Here is a 21,434-nt window from a genome sequence, read left to right as displayed (position 1 = left end):
AAAAGCAAATACCAGCACCAAGAGCCATCTCTGCAAAGGCCAGCTAATGGCTTTCCTTGAGCCAGTCAGTCTTCTAGTCCTTTCTGTCACACAGCCACACTCATACTGTGCCTTTTCTCAGTGTAATGAGTGATCTCCCATGTGCATCAGAGCCCAGCTAAAACCCAGGCAAGTTAGAATCACTGCATTTCCTTTGCCCTTGAGGAGAGCAGAGGTGTTAGCCTGGCACATCTGCCTTTAGCCATTTCACAATGCATTTTATTCCATTTCCTTTTTATGCCGTGTCTGTAACTGTTCTTGTCACTAAAGTTGTTCTACAGCCTTCAAAGTGTTCAGGCCAGGCTGGCAAGCAGGTTGTCCCTGAAGTGCATGTTGGCATCCCTATAATGTAGCAATTTGCTTGACAGTTGCGAGTTTTGATACCCCTTTGGGCTGACAGTTTTGCTGTATTCTCTTTTTCCCCAGCTCCTTGACATGAGTGCACTGAGTTTTTCAACATATTTTTTTTCCCTTCAGATAACACTGTGGCTTTTCATGCATCCTCTGTCCCATCTGCAGGTGCACTTCATCCCCAAATTAAATCCAGTATCTTTGGGTAATATTGGATAATCTTTCTTCTCTATATCTCTCATCTGGATGAGTGTTACCTCTCATCTTTCCCACTCTTGCTTATGTTTTGCACAATTTTTTCTGCTGGTGTCTGTTGCCTTTGCAGTGTCTAACACAATCACAGACTCACAGAATGGTTGAGGTGGGGAGGCACTTCTGGAGGTCATCTTATCCAACCACCCTGCTCAAGGAGAGACATCCAGTCAGTTGCCCAGGACCATGTCCAGGTGACTTTTGACTGTCTCTGAGAATGGAGGCTCCACCACCTCCCTGGGCTACCTGTGCCAGTGCTCAGTCACCCTTACAGTGAAAAGTGTTTCCCAGTGTTCAGAGGGACACTCCTGTGTTTCAGCCTGTGCCCATTGCCTCTGGTCCTGGCGCTGGGCACCTTTGGGAAAAGCCTGGCTCTGTCCTCTTTGCACCCTCCCTTCAGGTTTTTGTATTTGGCAAGATCCCCCCTGAGCCTCCTCTGCCCAGTCAGCAGCTCTGTCTGTCTTTACCTACCCTAACTCTCCCGGTGAAGCTTGTCTTTCACCCTGTCAAAACCCGTGCTTGTTCTCAGTGTGTTTTTCAGGTTCTCAGGTTGCTGTTCATCTGTTAGGCCACAATAGATGAGACTTTGCTTCCCGACAGCTGCTCCCTGCAGGCCCCATGTCCCACTCTGCACTGGCTCCCCAGTAGGACCTCCTGGCACACAGCACCCTGGCATGTGTCCCTCACTGCTGCCTCTCCTTACAGGTCCTGCCATCCTCCCGGGTGCTTCCACGGCCTGATGCCACTGTGCTGACCCTGCACCCTCTTGAGGGGGTCAGGCCAGGGTCTGTGATTGGCTCGGTGGCACCTCCAGATGCTCCTGCACGAGGACAGCTGACCTACACAGTGGTAGGAGGTGGTGGGGATGGCACCTTTGTGGTTGACAGTGTCACAGGGGAGATTTACGCTGCCCGGGAGCTGGACTATGAAGCTGGGGCACGGCATGTGCTTCAGGTGAGTGCTGAGGACACACAGCATGGCTATCCCTCCAGCCGACTAGTGCTGGTACAGATCCACGTGCAAGACTGCAATGACCAGGCACCCACCTTTCCTGAAGACCCCATCACCATCGTGGTGCCCGAGAATGCCCAGGCTGGCTCATCCATCTTCACCTTCCAGGCACTGGACGGGGACGGGGTGGGCCCCAACAGCCAGGTGCGCTATGCCCTGCTGCACCAGGAGCCCTCCGGGGCTCCCTTCCAGCTTGACAGCCGCTCGGGGCTGCTGACCCTCCGCCAGAGCCTTGACCGGGAGGCTGCTGCCTCCTTCCTCTTGGTGGTGGAGGCCACGGACCAGGCTCGCAACATCAGCCAGCGCCGCTCGGCGGCTGTCACGGCCCGTGTGTTTGTGACTGATGAGAATGACAATGCGCCCGTGTTCCTCTCACCTGCTGCTGTCAGCGTCATGGAGGACCAGCCAACGGGGTTTGTGGCGCTGCATGTGGTGGCCCAGGACAACGATTTGGGAGAGAATGGACGCGTGAGCTACTCGTTGCGAGCAGGCAACAGTGACGGCCGCTTCCACCTTAACCCTAGCACTGGTGAGGGCCCAGGGGGGTGCGGGGTGCGCAGCAGGGATGCGGGGAACACGGGGACTGAGGAGGGTGCAGGGGCACAAGGGGATGTAGCATGGTGCACAGGAGGAGGGCATGGGCTGGGGAACCCAGAGGAGGAGACTTGCGGGGTGCATAGAGCCCCAAGCATAGCACCTGGCTGGCATGATACTGCTGTCTCTCTCGAGACCTGGCTGTCCCTGGCTCACTGCAGTGCCTGCAGCCTTGCAATAGCTCTGTCCTGGGAACAGTTTGCCCTGGTGCCATGTGGTCCCAGCTTGCCAGTCTCCCTGTGTCTGCAGGCGCGCTCTCCATTGTGCGGGCCCTGAACCGGGAGGAGGTGGTACAGCACAACCTGACCGTGATAGCGACGGATCATGGTTTCCCACGCCGCTCCGCCACACAGCTACTGTCCGTGCTGGTGCTGGATGTCAACGATGAGGCTCCCACTTTTGAGAAACCTGAGTATGAAGCACACATCATGGAGAACTTGCCAGCTGGCAGCCCTGTGCTGCAGGTGCTGGCCACGGACCGGGACCTGGGTGAGGATGCAGGGCAAGGGTGAGCTGCCCAGTTTGTTCAGGGGTCCTTCTGGAGATGCAGCACCCAGAAGTGGGTGCATTCTGCTTCCTTCCACCTGGTTTGGAGAGCCTGGATGACCATGGAAGGAAGGATCATCACCTGGCCTGGAGATAAGAGATGAAGGCTGAATCCTGGGAGGAGCTGAGAATGAGAACAGGGACTGTGATTCCCTCTGCTCCCTAAGCCTCTCTTCCAAGCTCCTCTGCTTCCTTGGAGGTTCACTGGCCCATCTTCCCTTCTATAAGCTGGGCTGGGCGAGGACCTCTTCCACCACACACCTCTGCCCCAGCTTTACTTGCCAGGGAGTGAGCTCATCCTCTCCCACAGCCTTCGTGGCTCCTGGGTGGGAAGCCTGGGAGGAGGGAGGTGCAGGGCTGTGAGCCAAATAAGAGGCTTCTGGGGTCACTGCTGGGCTGCCCTCAAACCGCGTTCCTCCCTGCAGGTGCCAACGGGCAGGTGTCCTATGGGGGTCTCTCTGGGGGGCCATTCTCCATCCACCCACAGACGGGGCTTATTGTCACCACACGCGCCCTGGATCGCGAGGAGCAGGAGCAACACGTGCTGATGGGTAGGGCTGTGCTGATGCGCGAGAGGGGTGCAGCAGCGTAGGGGTAGGGAGCACAGGGGAGGCAGATGGGTGCTCCCTGCTGCTGGGGTAGGGCAGTATTGCAGGGAGGGGAGGCCATGCAATGTGATGGGGGTTTGTGGGGCAATAGGGTTGTTGGGTAGATTGAGCATGCAGGAGAGCCAGTGATCCCATGCCTGGCTGCCCCCGTGATTGGGCATTTGCATATGACAGCCTTGATAGCAGCTCCCAGTCAGGAGGGCAAGCTGCAGTGGTCTTGCTGTGTTCCTGCAGTCTATGCACGGGATGGTGGCCTGCCCCCCAACCTCTCCAAGGCAACTGTGCGGATAACAGTGGGGGATGAGAATGACCATGCACCACACCTAGAGAGCGAGTCCTGCTCTGTGGAGGTCCCTGAGAACCAAAGCTCTGTGGCACTTTACACCCTGCGGGCCACCGATCCTGATGGAGGCGAGAATGGGCGCTTGGAATACCATGTGGCAGGTGAGGAGCACAGGGAGCTCTGTAGCTTCTTTCTTTAGCAGTAGGTAAGGGCTGTTTACCCTGGGTTGCCCATGACTCTGCGAAGCATCAACCGTGGCAGTTCGTGTTCCGCTTCAGTTCTCTCCTGCTCCAAACCGCGTGTAGCTGCTGCCACCTCTCAGCCTTCTAGTTTTTCTGCCCTCAGTAAAGTGCACCCCAAGATCTAGACACCCTGCAGTTCCTCATTCCCCAGGCTCTTGCCTGGTTCCCTAGGCTTGGACTAGTTCCATACCTCTCTTGGCTAGTCTGACCTGTTGAATTTACAGGTTGCGAAGTGAGACGTCTTTGCTGTTATCATGCCATGCATTATCTGGGGGCTCCCTCTGGCAGCTGCACTGGCCTGTAAGCTGTTGGAGTCAGTTCTTACATATACACACCCCTGGACCAACGAGATTCAATCTCACTGGGCCCTTACAGAGAACAGCTCACTCTGCCCTCCCTGCCAGGTCACAATGGGACGGACTTCATGCTGTCCTTCCTTGTACCAGTTATAGTCATGCAGTCTTGTTATTCCCTCTTCTTTTCCAGATGGAGACCCCAGGCAGGACTTCAGTCTAGATCCAGTCTCTGGTGTCCTCTCCACTGCACGTGCTCTTGACCGGGAGCAAGTTGCTTCCTACAGCCTCACTGTGGTGGTGCAGGACCATGGCACCCCCCCACGCAGTGCCACCATGTCAGTGAACGTGCGGGTGTTGGACCTAAATGACAATGCACCTGGTTTTGCTCAACCCACCTACGTGGTGGAGGTGCCAGAGGACTTGCCTGTTGGTGCCCTGGTGCTGCAGCTCGTGGCTGAGGACCCTGACGAGGGCACCAATGGGCAGGTCTCTTACTACCTGGGCAATGAGTCACTTGGCATGTTCCAGGTCGAGCCGCAGAGTGGGCACATCAGAAGTGCCCAGGTGCTGGACCGGGAACGCCAACCCAGTTACAGCTTCCTGGCCAAGGCTGTGGACTCAGCACCATGGGAGCCCAAGAGTGCAGCTGTGCGTGTCACGGTCACAGTGCGAGATGTCAATGACCATGCCCCTGCCTTCCTGCACAGCCCACTCACCGTCAACTTGTCCCGCCATACACCCCTCAAGCAGGTTGTGGCCACCATGAGGGCAGAGGACAGGGATGCAGGTGCCAATGCCTCCATCCTCTATCGCCTTGCCACCCCCAACTCTGCCTTCGCAATCAACTCCTACACAGGGGATATCCAACTGCTGCAGCCCCTGGGGTCACTCAGCCAGCGCCAGCGGACACTCTTCATCCTGGCCACAGACCTGGGGCAACCAGCACTCTCCTCTACTGGTGTGGTGGTGATCCATTTGCAGGAAGAGCCCTACTGGGGGCTGCGCTTTCCCCGGAGCACCAGTGATGTGGCCCTGCCAGAAAATGCTGCCCCAGGTATCCGCCGAGCAGAGTGACCAGCAAGTGCTGGGATGAACTGGGACAGAACAGGACGGGAGGTGGGTGCTGGGCTGGCAAAGCTATGGAAAACTCAAACCAGGGAGCACTGCAGGGTCTTGGGAAGCCCCATTATGCTTTGGATAGAGCCAAGGGACTGCAGGCTGTGACTGGTGCCCAAGCTGTTCAGGGTGGTAATCCCTGTGCATTTGCCTCAGGGTGTTTGGATCACTGTAGGCAATGACAGGTGCCCAGTTACTCCTGGAAGGTCTGCAGGGGTCACAGTGAGACTACAGAGGGGCCTTGGACAGGCCACAGGAATCCTGGTTCCCAGCCCAAAGTTACCATTAGATCTCGCTTCCTCTGGCAGCAGCGTCCTTGGGCAGAGCTGGGCTGCTGTGGTACAGCACGTGCTGCCCAAGCACCACCCTGACCCTCTCTGGGCCCTGCCCTGAGACTCTGCTGCCCCTTCACAGTGTTTCTCTCTCTTCCAGGCACTGCTGTGGCAAGCATCCAAGCTATGCACACCGGGGGATCTTCTGGACGCATCACATACAGCATCATCAGCGGCAACGAGAAGAATGCTTTCCTTATTCAGCCCACTTCAGGTACAGCACCGAGACCACCTGGGGAAGTAGTACGTGGGAGGCCACCTGTGCTCTGCCAGTGCCTGCACAGCTATCACAAGGCTCAGAGCCCCCTCAAAGGCACAGGAGCACAGTCTACACCTGTATACCAGTGAATGAAATAGTGTTAGCATTTAGACATGGACACTAACCTGTCATTGTCCAGAGGTTGTTAGCACAGCTCCCAGCGCAATTTTGGTCCCCCCTAACTGGACCTTTCCCCAAAAACCTCCTAGGCCCGGTTCAGGAGTTAGCAGAGGCCAGGACCATCACTAAGATGCAATCTGGTTGCAGTCCCTGCCTCAAATGGCAAGTTCAGCCAAGTGACACATGCTGTGTTGGGGCCTCAAGAGCCAGGGACCTGTACTGCCATGCTTTGTTCTCTGATGTGCATGTAGCTGTTGTGACTGCAGCACTGGTGCGGATTCATGACTGTCTCCGTGCAGTCCCACAGGTGACAATAAACAGGGAACCGCACACTGTCCAGTGGGCATTCTAACGGAGTCTTCCCTCTGCACTGGACTGTTCTTGAGCAGCCAGCAGGTGCTGAACACATCAGTGGTGCTTGTGGGTGGCTGGTAGCACAGGCACAGGCAGAGCAGCGATGCAGGTTGCAGGGTGCTGCCCAGTGACACTGGGCCAGCTGGCATTGTTTGCACCACATGCTTCAGAGGGCAGCCTTTGAAGGGGCGTACATTCCTCGGCATCACGGAAAGCCTGGCTGAGAGCAGGGTGAGGGGTGCCTTGCTGTGAGTTTGGTGCTTGCCCTGTAGTTTGGAAGAGACGGGGATATCACAACAGCTGGTATCAACACAGGCTGGGGGACGAAGGGGTTGAAAGCAGCCCTGCAGAGAAGGCCCTGGGGGTACTGGTAGATGAGAAGCTCAACATGGCCCAGCAATGTGCACTCACAGCCCAGAAAGCCAACGGAATGCTGGGCTGCATCCCCAGCAATGTGGCCAGCAGGTTGAGGAAAGTAATTCTGCCCCTCTGCCCCACTCTGGAGAGATGCCACCTGGTATACGGTGTCCAGCTCTGGAGTCCTCAGCACAGGACAGACATGGACCTGTTGGAGCAAGTCCAGAGGAGGTCACAAAGATGATCAGAGGCTTGGAACACCTCTCCTGTGAGGACAGGCTGAGAAAGTTGGGGCTGTTCAGCCTGGAGAAGAGAAGGCTCCGGGGAGACCTTAGAGCAGCCTTTCAGTACTTAAATGGGGCTTGTAAGAAAGATGGGGACGGACTTTATAGTAGGGCCTGTAGTGGTAGGACAAGGGGGAGTGCTTTGAAACTAAAGGAGAGTAGTTTCAGGCTAGATATAAGGAGGAAATTTTTTGCTGTAAGGGTGGTGAGGCACTGGCACAGGTTGCCCAGAGAGGTGGTCAGTGCCGCATCCCTGGAAACTTGAGGTCGGGGTGGACAGGGCTCTGAGCAAGGCTCTGATCTAGCTGAAGATGTCCCTGCTCATGGCAGGGGGGTTGAACTAGATGACTTTTGAAGGTCCCTTCCAACCCAAACTCTTACGTGATTCTGTGATTCTATGATATGAGAAAGTTGGTCTTCAGAGCCCAGACTTCAAGATGGACCTTCTTCTAAAACCCTTGTTCTCTTGTGCCTGCCAGATGGTTGGGCTTGGGACAGGATCCCAGGCTGGCAGAGATCTTTCTGATACTGCTTGTGCCCTCTGCAGCCCATGGCCGCTCTGCAGGTCCTTGTGAGCCACCCATGGTACTGCACAGTGGGCCCTCCGTTGGCACCATGATAAAGTACTGGCCACTGCAGATTGCGCACAGGCATGGTGGGAAATGCTCAGCCATGCACAAGTACCCATTTGAAATCACAGTGCCCGCGGCAGCCCAGTGTTAGCACACATCCCCTCAGCCACCATGCAGGCTTCACAGCGCCCTGGTGTCACTGTGAGCCACTCACTGCACCGTGCTGCTTCTGCAAGCAAGCCACAGCATGGGCACTGAGAGCACCGTGGAGAGGCTGGACCAGCACACCGTATCTCACGAAGGAGGTCCCAACCCCGAGTGGGGCATGGCCCCACTGACTCCTGAGGAACCTGAGCTACAGCTGCGGGTTTCCTGCTGCAGCCCTGCATGATGGCAGCTGGCCCAGCACCATGCTGAGCTGCCTCTGCAGAACTGCCTGCACCCTGGCTGTCCCAGAGGGCCCAATGCCACCTTGCAACAAAGCTATATGCACAGCCTGACCACAATTCTTCTGTCACCTTGTGCATGCCAGCACCCAGACAGTGTAACCCCCAATCCCAAAATGAGCTCAGGCGTTGGTACTTTGCAGTTCCGGAAACCCAGAGTCAACAGGCAGGTGTACTAAAACACCAATCGGGCTCACAGAGGTCTTTCTTTGACTGTGGAGAGCTGCTGCACCCACAGCTCCCCGCGTGCTGCCAGTCCCAGGGGCTGCTGCCTCCAAACGAGCAGCCTTTGCACACTGCCAAAGGAGCGTGTCTGTCTGGAGCTGCCATTCAGAAGTAAGCGTGTGATAGCTACGGAGCTTGGCCAAAGCTGCTGTGTCCATGAAGGAAGGGCTGACAGGGTGGCACCCTGGCTAATTCTGTCTGGTCCCTAAGCCAGCACCCAGATCTCTGAGCCAGCAGTCACCCTGCTCCTATGTGTACTCAGGTCTCTCAGCCAAAGTCTACATCATAGCCTGGGGGTGAAAGCAACCCCAAGTGACTCCCAGGCTGCCCATGGGGCTGCCAGAGCCATGCCTTGTCCCGGCCATTCCTTTCAGAGCCAGGCTGTGTGAGAACGGGGGCTGCTCGGATCTGCCCCTGAGCAGAGCTGGTGCAGCCCTGCACCACTGCAGCAGCTCACACCTGAAACCCAGTGCCAACAACGCAGCTGGAACAGTCCTCACAGAGACTTCTCCTTCTCCTTGCATTTCCACTCAGGTCTGCAGCCAGACCCTGCACGCAGGGACCATGCTCCCCACTGTGGGAGGCTGAGACCTCTGAGGTCAGCCATGCAGTGAGGACTCCTCTCCCTGCTGTCCTAGGTACTGTGAGCAGGGCTGTGCTACACCGTGTGCGGCTGTGACACTGGCCTGCATGGCAAGCTGCCATGCTGTGCTGCAGCAAGGCCTTATGGGGTCACAGTATCACATCCCCCTGTGATCCCAGTCCCTTTGCATCCCTTTGTCTTGTCTCTGCTCGAGCTGTGTGTGCCAGTGATTATCAGAACCCTGGGGACACCCTGGCTGCACCTGCATTGCATCTTGGTTGCTGTGGCAGTACACTTCATCACAATGAGGAAACATTTTCCTTGGGCAGAGTCCCCAGAATACAGGATTTTTCCCTTAAAAACGTGTCCCTCCTTGAGTACCGTTTGCCTGTCTGTGAGATACTGCCCTGCTTTCTCCCAGGGCAAGAGACTGCATGCTGCAACTGGGTATGGAGTGCTGGAGCACCACAGTGAGGGAGGCCAAGGGCACTGGCACAGTGCTGCTCTCCTGCCCTCTGCCAGCTGCCAAAGAGTGCTGTACTGGGCCCCTGTCCTTCAGCTCTGTTGTGACACTGGACCAGTGCATGGCAGCAGTCCATGACCATCCTCAAGCCACCCACAGGATTATCTCCTCTCCAGAGAGGACCAGAGGTGATGTCCCCAGGAGCTGTGTGGGAGCTTTGCATTGGAGAGCTCCAATGTCCAAAGTGCCCACTGTGGACAAGACCAGAGCCGGGGAATGCCACAGGAGCATCCTCAGCCCCATACTGTGGCAAATGGTGCCAGAGGGGCAAGGGAGCACAGCCAGCTCCCAGCCCTCACCACCTTGCAGGAGGTGAGGATGCAGCCATTCTCCAAACCAGGCTGCCATGCTGGTAACTGTAATCTTGTGTTTTCCATTCCCGGATGTATGGCCTGGTTTCAGCTGCATGCACTGGAACTCATATGGTCATCCAAAGCTGCCAGCAGAGCTCTTACACAGAAGCTGAGCTCGTCCAAGGCCACATAGCTGTTCTAGGTGCCTGATGCCACATCCCTATCACCTGACCGCTTCACCTGATAGTTGCATGTAGATGCTGAAACAGGCTGCAGAGGGAGTGAGGCTTGTGCAGGACTCCCCAAGGCAGGAACTCAGCCACAGGAGCACTGTTCTTCCTTATTAGATTTGAGTGTATGCCTGTAGGAATGCTGCCAGCTGTTTTAGTGTATTTTTTGGGATGACCTCCACCTTCTTGGGTGGGACAGCAATAGCTTGTCATTACAAAATTCCAGGTGCACAGTGGCTCAGGAGGACAATAATGGATATCTGTCCTGAGACCCATAGCAGAAGAACTGCTGGCAGCTCCTGCAGTGTCTTTGTAAGGATTTGACCTAGACTAATAGCTGCAGCTACGTGACTTTTCAAGCACTGGAACAGGCTGCCCAAGGTGGTGGTTGGGTCAACATCCTTGGAGGTATTTAAAAGATGTGTAGATGTGGCCCTTAGGGGCATGGTTTAGTGGTGGACTTGGCAGCGTTGGGTTTAAAGTTGGGCTCAATGATCTTAAAGGTCTTTTCCAACCTAAATGATTCTATGATTCTATGACTTTGGCTTGGAGTTTGATGAGCTTGTGTAGTCGTATGAGCTTGACACGGAGCAGTTCTTTTTTAAACTGGCCAGCACCTCAGATGGTGTCTCCATAGTGGGATGACTATTGCATGTTTTAATGTCAGCAGAAGCTGTCCGGCCCAAGCAAGGTGCAGGATTTATCACCCAGGGCAGCTGGCTGGAACTGACGAGAAGGCTGTCAGTTTGGAGAGGGCTCACAAGAGCTCAGTGAGTTTGTTCTGTCTATTTGAAAATGGATGGGTGAGCAGAAGGATGGACTGAGTGCAAGAGAACAAAAGAGAAGATGAGGGGTGCATGTGCTGTTGCATCACTCAGCCCCTCTTCACTCACCCCATCCTGCTGTTTCCCTGCTCCCAGGTGCCATCTCTGTTCAGGACTCCAGCAGCCTGGATTTCGAGTCCAGCCCCCGGCTGCGCCTTGTTGTCCAGGCAGAGACAGCAGCTTCCTTTGGCTTCATGGCCATAAACCTTAACCTACAAGATGTGAATGACAACTTGCCACGCTTCCAGCTGCAGAACTATGTGGCATTCATCTGGGAGTCACAGAGCTATGACTCACCAGTCATCCAGGTATTGCTGGGGGCACAAACAGGGACATCCAGGCCGGTGGCCTGACTCTCTGCCAGGGGGAGGGGGGAGGGAGCTGTGCCGTGGGCCTGGGGCTGGCACCTACAGATAGGTCTAGCCTTGGAGGGCTCCACAACTGCACTGCTGCATCTCTCATGTCGCTTTTCAGGTCCTGGCAGATGATCTGGATCAGGGAGCGAATGGGCAGGTGACTTATGCCATCAACCAGTCCCTGCCAATGACAGGCTTGTACCACATCGATCCTCAGACTGGCACCATCACTACTGCCGCCATCCTGGACAGGGAGATCTGGTCCCAGACCCGGTGAGTGGAGCCAGCTAATTTGTGCCACAGATATGAGGGGGGTGTAGCTGTGGAGCAGCATCTCCAAGGCTGCGGAGGATACTCTGCTACTTGGTGCCACCCAAAGCTGTCTCAGCCCTGTCTGCAAAATGTTTTTGCCAAACAGCGGGAACTTAGTCTTACTGTTAACACGGGAAGCAAATGGTATCAAAGGCATGTCAGATGGCCATGTTCAGCTTGGTCTCTTCACATCTGAGAAAAGTGTGAGAGGAGGCCGTGGACTTCTTTCAGAAGCTGCACCCATTCACTTTCCTGCCTGCTCAATCCAGACCACATATGCTCAGTCCCTTCCCACTCCCATGCATTGTACCCTCCTGACCTGACACACACGCTTCAGGCACTATGCACTGCCCTGAACCCTCTTGCAAGTCCTTCTGCATTCAGCCAAGGTCCTCTGGGCCCCTCACCATGTGCACATGTCTAGCCACATGTATATAAGATAATGGCAAACATGACACACAGTGAATTTAAGTCTTCCCCTACCCTTTTACGCATGCGTGGTTCAGATGCAAGGAACAACTTCTGCTACCCCACCCAGGCTATGTTCTCTCTGCTGTGTGCATGCTCTAGTGGCGACATGTCTCCCTCCCCTCTTCCCAGGCATGGGGAGGCCTGGGGCATTCGTTCCATTCACACACCCATCACCATTCTGCACAGAGGCTCCATGCATTCCCTAATACCCAGATACGCTCCAAATGCCTGTCTCCCTGCACCACACAACATGCTCTGCTTGCATCATCTCTCACATACGTTCCACCCCCTGCCCATTGTCAGACTGAAAATGCTGTGGGTGCACCACTACCTCCCCTTGCAAAAGCCTCCAACTATGTGTGCATCTTTTGTCCCCATATGCCCATGCTAGGTCTGTGTGGGAATCCGCTGCCCACATTTACTGCCTGCTCGCATGTTCCAGGTGCTGGACACAAACCCACTGCCCTCCAAACGTGCACCTCAGATATGCATCCATCTGCTGCCCTGCCCCACCGTACTCTTGATGTACACATCCCCTGCCCCACACATGCACTCCACGTGCTCTGCACATACCCATTGTCCCAGACGTTCCAGATGCTGTGCACAGTTCCACTACCACATGTACACTCTCCAACCTTGTGCACACATGCAGTACCCCCTGACAACTTCCAGATGCTGTATATGCATGCATTGCTCCTCACACATACGGCCACATGTCTGTGAACTTTGTGCTGTGCCCTTGTGCTTGCCCACAGTTTGGTGGTAACAGCAATGGACAGAGGGACTCCGCCTCTTGTGGGCTCTGCCACGCTGACAGTTGTGGTGATGGACATCAATGACAATAGCCCCACCATCCCGTTTCCCTGGGAGGTGCGGGTCCCAGAGAGTAAGTGCAGCTCAGCCCCATGAGGTAATGCGTCACGGATGGCAAGCGCTGAGGCGCGATGGGCACCTGCGGGTCAGGGAGAAGCCCCCAGAGAGGCCTGTCCATTTCCTTGCCAGGGGCTGGCTTGTGCTGACCCACTGGCTGAGCTCCCCCTGAGCTCTTTGGCATTGCCCCATCTGCAGCAGCCTGGGACTGGGGGTTGTATGGCCCCTGTGCTGCAGCTGTGTCCTGAAGGAACCAGCTGAATTCCCAACTCATCCCTGGCCCCCTGCCCGCACTGTAGGGGCTCCAGCTCCACGTACCTGCCCTGCCTGCTCTCTGTCCTCAGTCTGTGTGCCCTGTGCCTGTGTCAGCCTCAACCTGCCCTGCCTGGTGCCCCAGACCTTCCCCTTCGCCCCTAGCATCTCCCCCTTGTTCCCAGTGCTCATGCACTGGACTGAGCTGGGTTCCCACAACATGAGCCAGGTCTTGTCCAAGGAGATGGGGCTACTTTGTTCATGCCTTGCCTCTCCACAGACACGCTGCTGGGCACCCAGATAGCCCAGCTGACTGGGAACGACGTGGACTCAGGCCCCGCACTCTCCTACACGCTTATGCTGGATGGTGATGCCGTGGGCACATTCAGTGTGCTGCGATATGGGGGACACATTGCCCTGACAGAGCCACTGGACTATGAACAGCGCAGCCACTACACCCTTACCCTGCGTGCCTCTGACACCCGCCACGAGACCGAGGCCAACCTCACCGTCATTGTGGAGGATGTGAATGACAACGCACCTACTTTCAGCCAGGGCTTCTATCAGGTACTATATACGCAGGTGTGTCAGGCAGCGCAGGCCATCCTGGACAAGCCTCTGTCCTGCTCCCGCCTGACTCACCTGGCCTCACGAGGCACAGAGATCCCCCTGAGGATGGGTCTGAGCCTGTTCCGGCCCCTCTCTTCCTGCACCCCCACCACCATCCTGACACCCCTTGTGCTGTCACTGTGGCATGGACAGGAGGCTGAACCCAGGCACATAGCCCTGGCATCAGCAGCTGCGGGCTTGCACAGCTGCATGCAGGTGGTACATGCTGGAGTAGGTGGGAACAGTTGGAGGGCCAGAACTGGTCTCAACCTGGACAAGTGTTTCTGGTGAGACCTGGCCTGGGGGCCCATAGGCAGATCACTAGATGAAAGGTGACTTGTGCAATGTGCTGCATCTCTGGAGCAGAGATGCAAGAAGCTGGGAAGCCCCAGAAATGCTTGAAGGCTGTGAGACCATGGACCAGTGGAACTGTCTGTACATGCTGTTTGGCACGCCGAAGAGGGAAGAGGCGTTGTAAATTGTGTAAAATACCTTCTGTGCAGAAAATACCAGCTATGAAAGAGTTATTTGGAACAGCAGAGCAAAGTAGTGAAAAGGATCAGGAACTGGATGCTGAAGCTGGTTAGGACTCACCCTAACAAGGCTAGGTGCTGTGCATGTGGGACAGGCCCCATCAGTGTGCCAGCCATGGCCCTGGTGCGGAGGTGGGGACAGTGATGAGCTGGGCCACCTTAGCTATCTCTGCCTTGGCAAGCCCCAGCCCTTCTCCCCAGCCCTGCGGGCTGGCTCCAGGCCAGGGGGATCAGGCGCCTGCACAGGGGACCTGGCGTTGACTGGGGCTTCCTCCTCTTCCAGGTGGCAGTGCCGGAACACACGCCTGCAGGCAGCATCATTCTCACTGTGAGCGCAACTGACCCAGACTCGGGGAGCAACGGGGATGTCACCTTCCACCTGGCCGTGCCCAGCCCTGACATCGCCATCGACCCCAGCAATGGTGCGTGCGGCTGGCTGCTGTGTGGGGCCCATCTTGTGGGTTACTCTGACAGTGCCTGCAGTGGGAGGTGTCCCCACGCTGACCCAGGCCCATCCTCTCACCTGGTCACTCTCTGCGGTGGTCAGTGAGGCAGATGTGATGGGGTGGTGTTCCTACCACAGCGTCCCAGATGACTGTTCCTCCAGCCAATAAACCTAACACCCTTCCCTGTTGTCCCCCATGCTGACTCTGGCTTTGTGCCCACACAGGGACCCTCTTCACCATCCGGCGGGTGGAATTCGATGCCAGCCAGCCCACCCTGGACCTGGTGGTGGAGGCGCGTGACCATGGCTCTCCCAGCCTCTCATCCTGGGCCACAGTGCAGCTCCAGGTGCTGGATGTGAATGATCACAGCCCCAGCTTCCAGGTGCCACGCTACAATGCCAGCATCCCTGAGGACCTGCACCCAGGAACCACCGTGCTGACACTAGAAGCAGGTGACGCCGACCTCTCCCGGGAGAATGCTGGTTTTGACTACACCATTGTCAGTGGCAATGGCGGCAATGCCTTCCAGGTGGAGAGCCGGGTGGCCTGGGCAGGGGGGCATCTCCGCACGCAGGGTGCCTTGGTGCTTGTGGAGCCCTTGGACTTTGAGACCATCCCTGTCTACAACCTCACTGTAGCAGCCTCAGACCGGGGCCTGCCGCAGCGCAGCACCACAGTGCCTGTGCTCATCACTGTGCGGGATGTCAATGACAATCCACCCATATTCACCCGAGCCGAGTACCGCACAGCAGTGAGTGAGAGTGCACCACCCGGCATGGAGCTGCTGCGTGTGGTGGCCCATGATGCTGACTCGGGGCCCCACGGCCACATTCACTACACCATCAGCTCAGGTGACCAGCATGGGCTCTTCCAGCTTCATGAGAGCACAGGGGCCCTGTGCCTGGCACGGCCCCTAGACCGAGAGGCCCAGGCGCTGCACACACTCGTGGTGCAGGCCACAGACGTGCCAGGCGGGCACTTTGCACTGGTACCTGTAGCCATTGAGGTGAAGGATGTCAACGATAACAAGCCGTACTTTCCGGTGGAGGTGCTGAGTGCCAGCATGCGGGAGAACCTGCCTCCTGGCACACTCGTCACCACACTGCGTGCTGTTGATGCAGACACTGGTGTCTTTGGGGAACTGCGGTACACAATGCTGGAGCAGCCAGTGGGGGAGCCCACCATGGTGGAGGGCTGGGATGCCTTTGCTGTCAACAGCAGCTCTGGGGAGCTGCGCTCCCGACTTACCTTTGACTATGAACGAGCCAAAGCCTTCCAGCTCTTAGTCAGGGCCACTGATGCTGGCAATGCCTCTGCCACAGTGACCGTGCGGGTGCTGGTGACAGGGGAGGACGAATATGATCCCATCTTCCTGAGCCCCTCCTTCAACTTTGAGGTCCCTGAGGGTGCCCGCAAAGGGCAGAGCATTGGGCGGGTGTTGGCAACAGATGAGGACGAGGGGGCTGACGGCGTCGTACTGTACTCCCTGGCAAAGCCCTCGCCGTACTTTGCCATCAACCAAACCACAGGCACCATCTACCTGCGTGTGGACAGCCAGCCCCAGGCTGGGGCTGGGCGCGCCAAGAGGGAGCCACGTGAGATGAGCCTGGAGGTGCAGGCGCGCAGCCCCCTGCCCGCCTCCCGCTCTGCCGCTGCCCAGGTCACTATTGATGTCACGCACACCTCCTTCGGCCTCGCTCCAGACCTCAACCTGCTGCTGGTGGCTGTGGCTGCCTCACTGGGGGTTGTGGTGGTGCTGGCTGCCGTGGCCATTGTGCTGGCACTGGTCCGCTCCCGGCACCGCCGGGGCCGTGAGAAGGCAGAGGGGGACAGGCCACTGGGCCGTGTACAGAGCGGCTCCCTGCAGAAGCTCGGCCACGAGGAGCCGCCACTTTCCGGGAGCGAGCACATCTACCACCAGGCCCTGCCGGGGTATGGGGGCGAGCCGGCAGGGCCCTACACGCGGGGTGGCTCGTTGGACCCCTCGCACTCCAGTGGCCGAGGCTCTGCTGAAGCCGCTGAAGACGATGAGATCCGAATGATCAACGAGTACCCACGAGTGGCCAGCATCACAGCCTCCATGCAGGAGCACATCTCTGCCCGTGGCCCTGACTCCGGCATCCAGCAAGATGCCGACCAGCTGTCCGACATCTCCTGTGAGCCGGCTGCCCTGGAGAGCGCCCAGTGGTTCAAGAGCAAGAAGGGCTCTGGGCTGCTGCTGCCAGGGCCACCCCCGCAGCTGTACCGCGAGGATGGAGGAGGCAGCGCCTTCCTCGGCGTGCGCTGCGGCCTCAGTGTCTCCTCCCAGCCTCAGGACTATGCCTTCCCAGAGGATGGCAAGCCCTCTGTGGAGGGCTCGCTCACCGCCATTGTGGCCAGTGATGAGGAGCTCCGCGGCAGCTACAACTGGGATTACCTGCTGAACTGGTGTCCCCAGTTCCAGCCACTGGCCAGCGTCTTCACAGAGATTGCCCGCCTGAAGGATGAGAGCTCCCTGCGCAAGCCCTTCCCGACCAAGCCCAAGGCAGAGCCCAAGCCTCGCATTGACCCCCCACCCCTCATCACATCAGTGGCCCACCCGGGTGCCAAGTCTGTGCCCCCCAAGCCGCCACCAGGCAGGACCTTCCCACACCCGTCCTCCCTGCGCCGCTCGCCCATCAGCCATGAGGGCTCCATCTCATCCTCTGCCATGTCGCCCAGCTTCTCCCCCTCGCTGTCCCCGTTGGCTGCCCGCTCCCCTGTGGTCTCGCCTTTTGGCATCTCACAGGGGCCTTCTGCCTCCGCCATCAGTGCCGAGCACTCGCTGGAGCCCCCTGAGGAGGCCGAGCTCAGGATTTAGACCTGGGCCCGTGGACTCCTCTGCCCCACCCCGTAACTGTGGGGTCAGGAGCGGGGCCAAGGCCAGGGCTACTCTGCACAGGTGCTAATCCTGCTCTCCCAGCACCTTGTCTGGCCCGGGGCCCCCATGGGCTGTGGGTTCCTGTGTCCTTTGGGGCTGTTGGTTCCTGCCACTCCCTGTGGTCTGGCAGATTCAGTGCTGGTTTTGATGCTCAGTGGACTGCTGATCCTAGTGCCAGCACCCCTTGGCGATGGTTCCTTGTACTGCTCATGGTGTCTCCACCGGTGCCTGGCAGGACGGTGCTTCATGGTACTGTGCGCTCTGAGAGAAGCTGGGAGAAGATGGGTGCTCCCTGTCCTGCTGGGCTGGGGTTCTGCAGACTGCAGACCCTGCCCTTCCCCGGCCACTTGCCTGACCCACTCAGCAGCCTGGGTGCAGCAGGACGCTGAGCCATCCCCACTGGCCCTCTCCTCACGGGAGCTCACAGGGCTGAGGCGGAATACTCCCAGGGCAGGGATGCGCTGCGCAGCAGGCACAGCCACGGCAGCCTGCCAGTCTGCCCGTGCTGCCTGTGGGGCCGGGGGTGGCTGAACCTGCTTCCTGATAGTGAGGGGAAGCCCATCCCAGGCCAAGCTGGAGTGGGAGGAGAAGGCAGTGCCTGCTTTCTGCTTGCTTGCCCATGTGGCTGGTGGGGGGAAAGGGGATCCTTTGGGGTCTTTCAAGCCCTTCCAGCTCCCACCACTGCGTATGACCCCTTTATGGAATCTCCTTCCCAGAGCTTCTGGAGAGCCCTGTTCCTTGGGGCCTGGGCTGGGAGGTGGGTGCCCTGCTCAGCACAGGAGCCCCATTCCCGGACAAGCTACTCCTGGGGCCATGTACCTCTCTGGGCTGCGGGCTGGCTGGAGCGTTGGACACGGACACTGCCGAGGCACCAGGCAGGCTGTGCAGCAGGGCTGGCAGGAGCAGCAGTGTGAGAGCTGTGGCAGAGCTGACCCCAGGAAAGGCAGTGATGTGGCCCCTTGGTGACACAAGCCAGTGACCTCCTCCCGCTCCATCTGCCCCAGGCCTGGTGGCCAGCCTGCAGGGCTGCAGGGGAGCAGGTGGGAGGGGGTACCCCAAAAAGCCACAGGGCCTGAAGCTGGCATGGTGGCAGCCAGCTCATTATCTTACAGCCGCAGTGTAGGACACTGGGCAGATGGCCTCCCCCAGGGGCCTGTAGTGCGACATGCTCACCAGGGCACCTCAAAAATGTGGGCAGGTGCCAGAACCACCATCCCCTGGACCTCAGCCCTCTGTGCAGGGACGGCTCCACACCACTCCTTCTTGCCATGTTGTGAGCATGGGATAGAGCCACTCTTCAGTGGGGCTGGTCCCCATCCTCACTCCAGCACCACTCACAGTCAGCCCACACCCAGTGCTCACCCCACAGCCCGTGGCTGCTCGTGGTGGAGCAGGCACGTGTGGCGCAGCCCTGTGCCCAGGGAGTGCTGTCCTAGGGCCTGCCACTGCGGCCCTGGGCCCTCGGATGCTCACAGTCTCTGTGACCCACAGGCAAGGGTGCAGAGCGAGGGCTGGGAACAGGGCTTGTGGAGCACCGCGGCAGCCCCACTTACACAGGCAGCCTGGGTGTGAGCATTTGTGGTGTCAGGGAGGAGACCCAGTCATCTGAGAAGGGGGTCTGGGGGACTTTCCTCCCTGTCACACTTTTCCTAGACCCACTCTGTAGCCTCAGCCCAAAGCATGTCAGCACCACGGCTGCAACTCCAGCCCAAAATGTTTTGTCACAGCAACCAAAACCCACCACTTTTTCCCGGTCCCCCCCCAATTCCCACTAAGAACCATCTGTGACTGCAGCCCCATCTGTCATTGTCTCAGCTTTAAGCCTCCTCCTTTCTGCCACAGGTCCCAGCCCAGCTTGCACTGTGAGTGTCCCTGCATCGTGGGCACAGTGCTGCACCCTGGTCCTCACAATGCACACATGAATGGGTCCCTGGTGCCTGGGACCTGTCCTGGGCACCGGGCAGCAACACAGGACAGGGATAGTGGCACCAGGGGGGCTGCAGGGCCATGCCTGCACTGCCTGGAAACATGGAGGACCCAAGGTGGCTCTGGGAGAAGAGGATGGGTTCTGCCTCATTCAGCACAGGGACAGCCCATGGAGGCTCTTGGGGCAGGCACCCCTCGTTTCTTCTCTCCTGGCTGGGCTACCCTGCTCAGGGGCACTGTGGGGAGCACACTGAGGGTGCCGTGTGCTCCCTGAGCCCTGTGCTGGCCGGGGTCGCCATGCAGTCCTGCTCCGCCCTGCATGTTTGGGACAGGGAAATGTGGATGGGTCACTCCCCCTGCATGCCACATGGAAGGGTCAGACACACGGCGGCCCCACTTTGGTCTGGGGGGGACACAGCCATGGGCTGCTGAGCCCAGCCAGGAGCCATGCCTCCAGTTATTTATTTTTACACATTGTACTATGATTCCTGTTTTCTACTTTGTTTGTACCTTTTGTATCGTGTCTCGCTGAGCTGCATGTATTGGGCGCTGCTCATCGGCCTGCACACTGGGCCATTCCAGCACAGCCTGGACCCAAGTGCCAACTTCTCAAAGAAATGCCTTAATAAACCACACTTGTTTGTACAGAGATGGACATCATCACTGCTGCTTTGGGCTGGTGGGCTGGCACCATGGCCCCACCAAGTGCTGGGAAGGAACACCAGGAATGCTGGCAGGTGGGAGACAGATGTGAGGCACAGTGGGGCTCAGCACGTGGCTTGGCTGCTGTCGACATGCCGTGGGCCACAGGCACCCGGGTAGGACCCATACCCTGCACTTGGCTCTGGGCAGCTACTTAGCTGGGAGAGCTGGGACTGGCTGGGACACATGGGCTGTGCTGTGGCTGCCTCTGGCCCCTGGGGCAGACACCGCCAGCTCCAGGTAGACCTGTTGCCTGGCCACGGCTGCCTGCCTCCTGGCCTCTGCAGCAGGTCAGGCCAGCACATGAGGTGCAGGTATTTCAGCCTGTAGCATAGCAGAGGAAATCAAGAGCCTGAGCACAGTGCTGTGGGCCTGGCCGAGGTGCCCCTGGCTGCTCTGGTGGTGCCTGTCACGGCATCACTGCACACGCGGCCCTGGCTTGGCTTTGCCCTGGCCAGGCCACGGGCACCCACATGTGTGACTACATCATGCAAGTCCTTCTGTGAGAGGCTGCTGAATCCAGCAGGTGAGGCTGCCGCAGTGCCATGGCCCCAGGTCTAACCAGTAGTAAGGTTGAGCATGTTTTCCTGACAGGTACACACACAAACACGGGTGTACAAGACACAACTACATGCACGCACACAGCTGGCCACACAGAACAACACAGACAGACACAAACAGCACCAACAGCCTCACCCTGCTCCCCTCGCTGGCTGATGAAGGTCTGTTAGCACGAATACACCCCTAAAATGTGGAGCTCTCCAGCAACTGGTCTCGGGCACACAGTCTGCCCAGCAGGTGCCTCCCAGATTCCCAGTCTCCCCCGTTGCCAACACCTGGACATATGAGTTCCAGAGGCCACAGCCCCACTCCAGCTGCTACAGGCCCTCCCAGTACAGACACCATCACACACAGACACACACGCACTGTGGATTCCTGCAGCAAGAGCGCTTAGAAAATCGGTGTATGCAGTAGATTGCCTTTGGATCTCCTCACCCCCTGCTGCATAACACACAGACACAGGCATGCAGAGACACACAAGTGGTTCTCAGGCAATCTCCAAGCCCTGTGGTCTCTCTGGCATTTGGCTAGGACTCCCCGATCCCCCTGGCAGCCTTCTCCCCTGTGGTCCCACCACACACTCTCTATCTGACTCCTCTGCCTCCCAGGCCACTTCACCGACTCACTGTCTAGTCTGGCTTGCTGTTTGCTAGCAATGCCACACTCACACACCCCTACTCACTCTCTCCAGTTGCTGGCACCATGGGCATGCTGGCCCTGTGACCTGTGATCTGACTCCACACACATCTGATGCACA

At 57.9% G+C, this 21,434-nt stretch overlaps 1 protein-coding gene across 1 annotated transcript in view; it reads left to right on the top strand.

Annotated features, from left to right (window-relative positions):
• The window catches only part of DCHS1 (dachsous cadherin-related 1), a 55,816-nt gene extending 35,757 nt beyond the window's left edge, over window positions 1-20,059 (top strand). Inside the window, exons 10-21 of the mRNA XM_040584269.1 lie at window positions 1,348-2,182; window positions 2,497-2,736; window positions 3,219-3,344; window positions 3,636-3,845; window positions 4,413-5,276; window positions 5,771-5,884; window positions 10,837-11,048; window positions 11,215-11,369; window positions 12,635-12,765; window positions 13,282-13,568; window positions 14,427-14,565; window positions 14,814-20,059. Coding sequence (XP_040440203.1) covers window positions 1,348-2,182; window positions 2,497-2,736; window positions 3,219-3,344; window positions 3,636-3,845; window positions 4,413-5,276; window positions 5,771-5,884; window positions 10,837-11,048; window positions 11,215-11,369; window positions 12,635-12,765; window positions 13,282-13,568; window positions 14,427-14,565; window positions 14,814-17,428 — 5,928 coding nt within the window. The 3' untranslated portion in view covers window positions 17,429-20,059. The remainder of the gene's footprint in view (window positions 1-1,347; window positions 2,183-2,496; window positions 2,737-3,218; window positions 3,345-3,635; window positions 3,846-4,412; window positions 5,277-5,770; window positions 5,885-10,836; window positions 11,049-11,214; window positions 11,370-12,634; window positions 12,766-13,281; window positions 13,569-14,426; window positions 14,566-14,813) is intronic.
• The last annotated feature ends 1,375 nt before the right edge of the window (window positions 20,060-21,434 follow it).

Source organism: Falco naumanni, chromosome 2, assembly GCF_017639655.2.
Source record: "Falco naumanni isolate bFalNau1 chromosome 2, bFalNau1.pat, whole genome shotgun sequence".
Classification (NCBI taxonomy): Eukaryota; Metazoa; Chordata; class Aves; order Falconiformes; family Falconidae; genus Falco; species Falco naumanni.
Note: the sequence above shows the minus strand (reverse complement) of the source record. Positions and strands in the feature narration are given on the sequence as shown.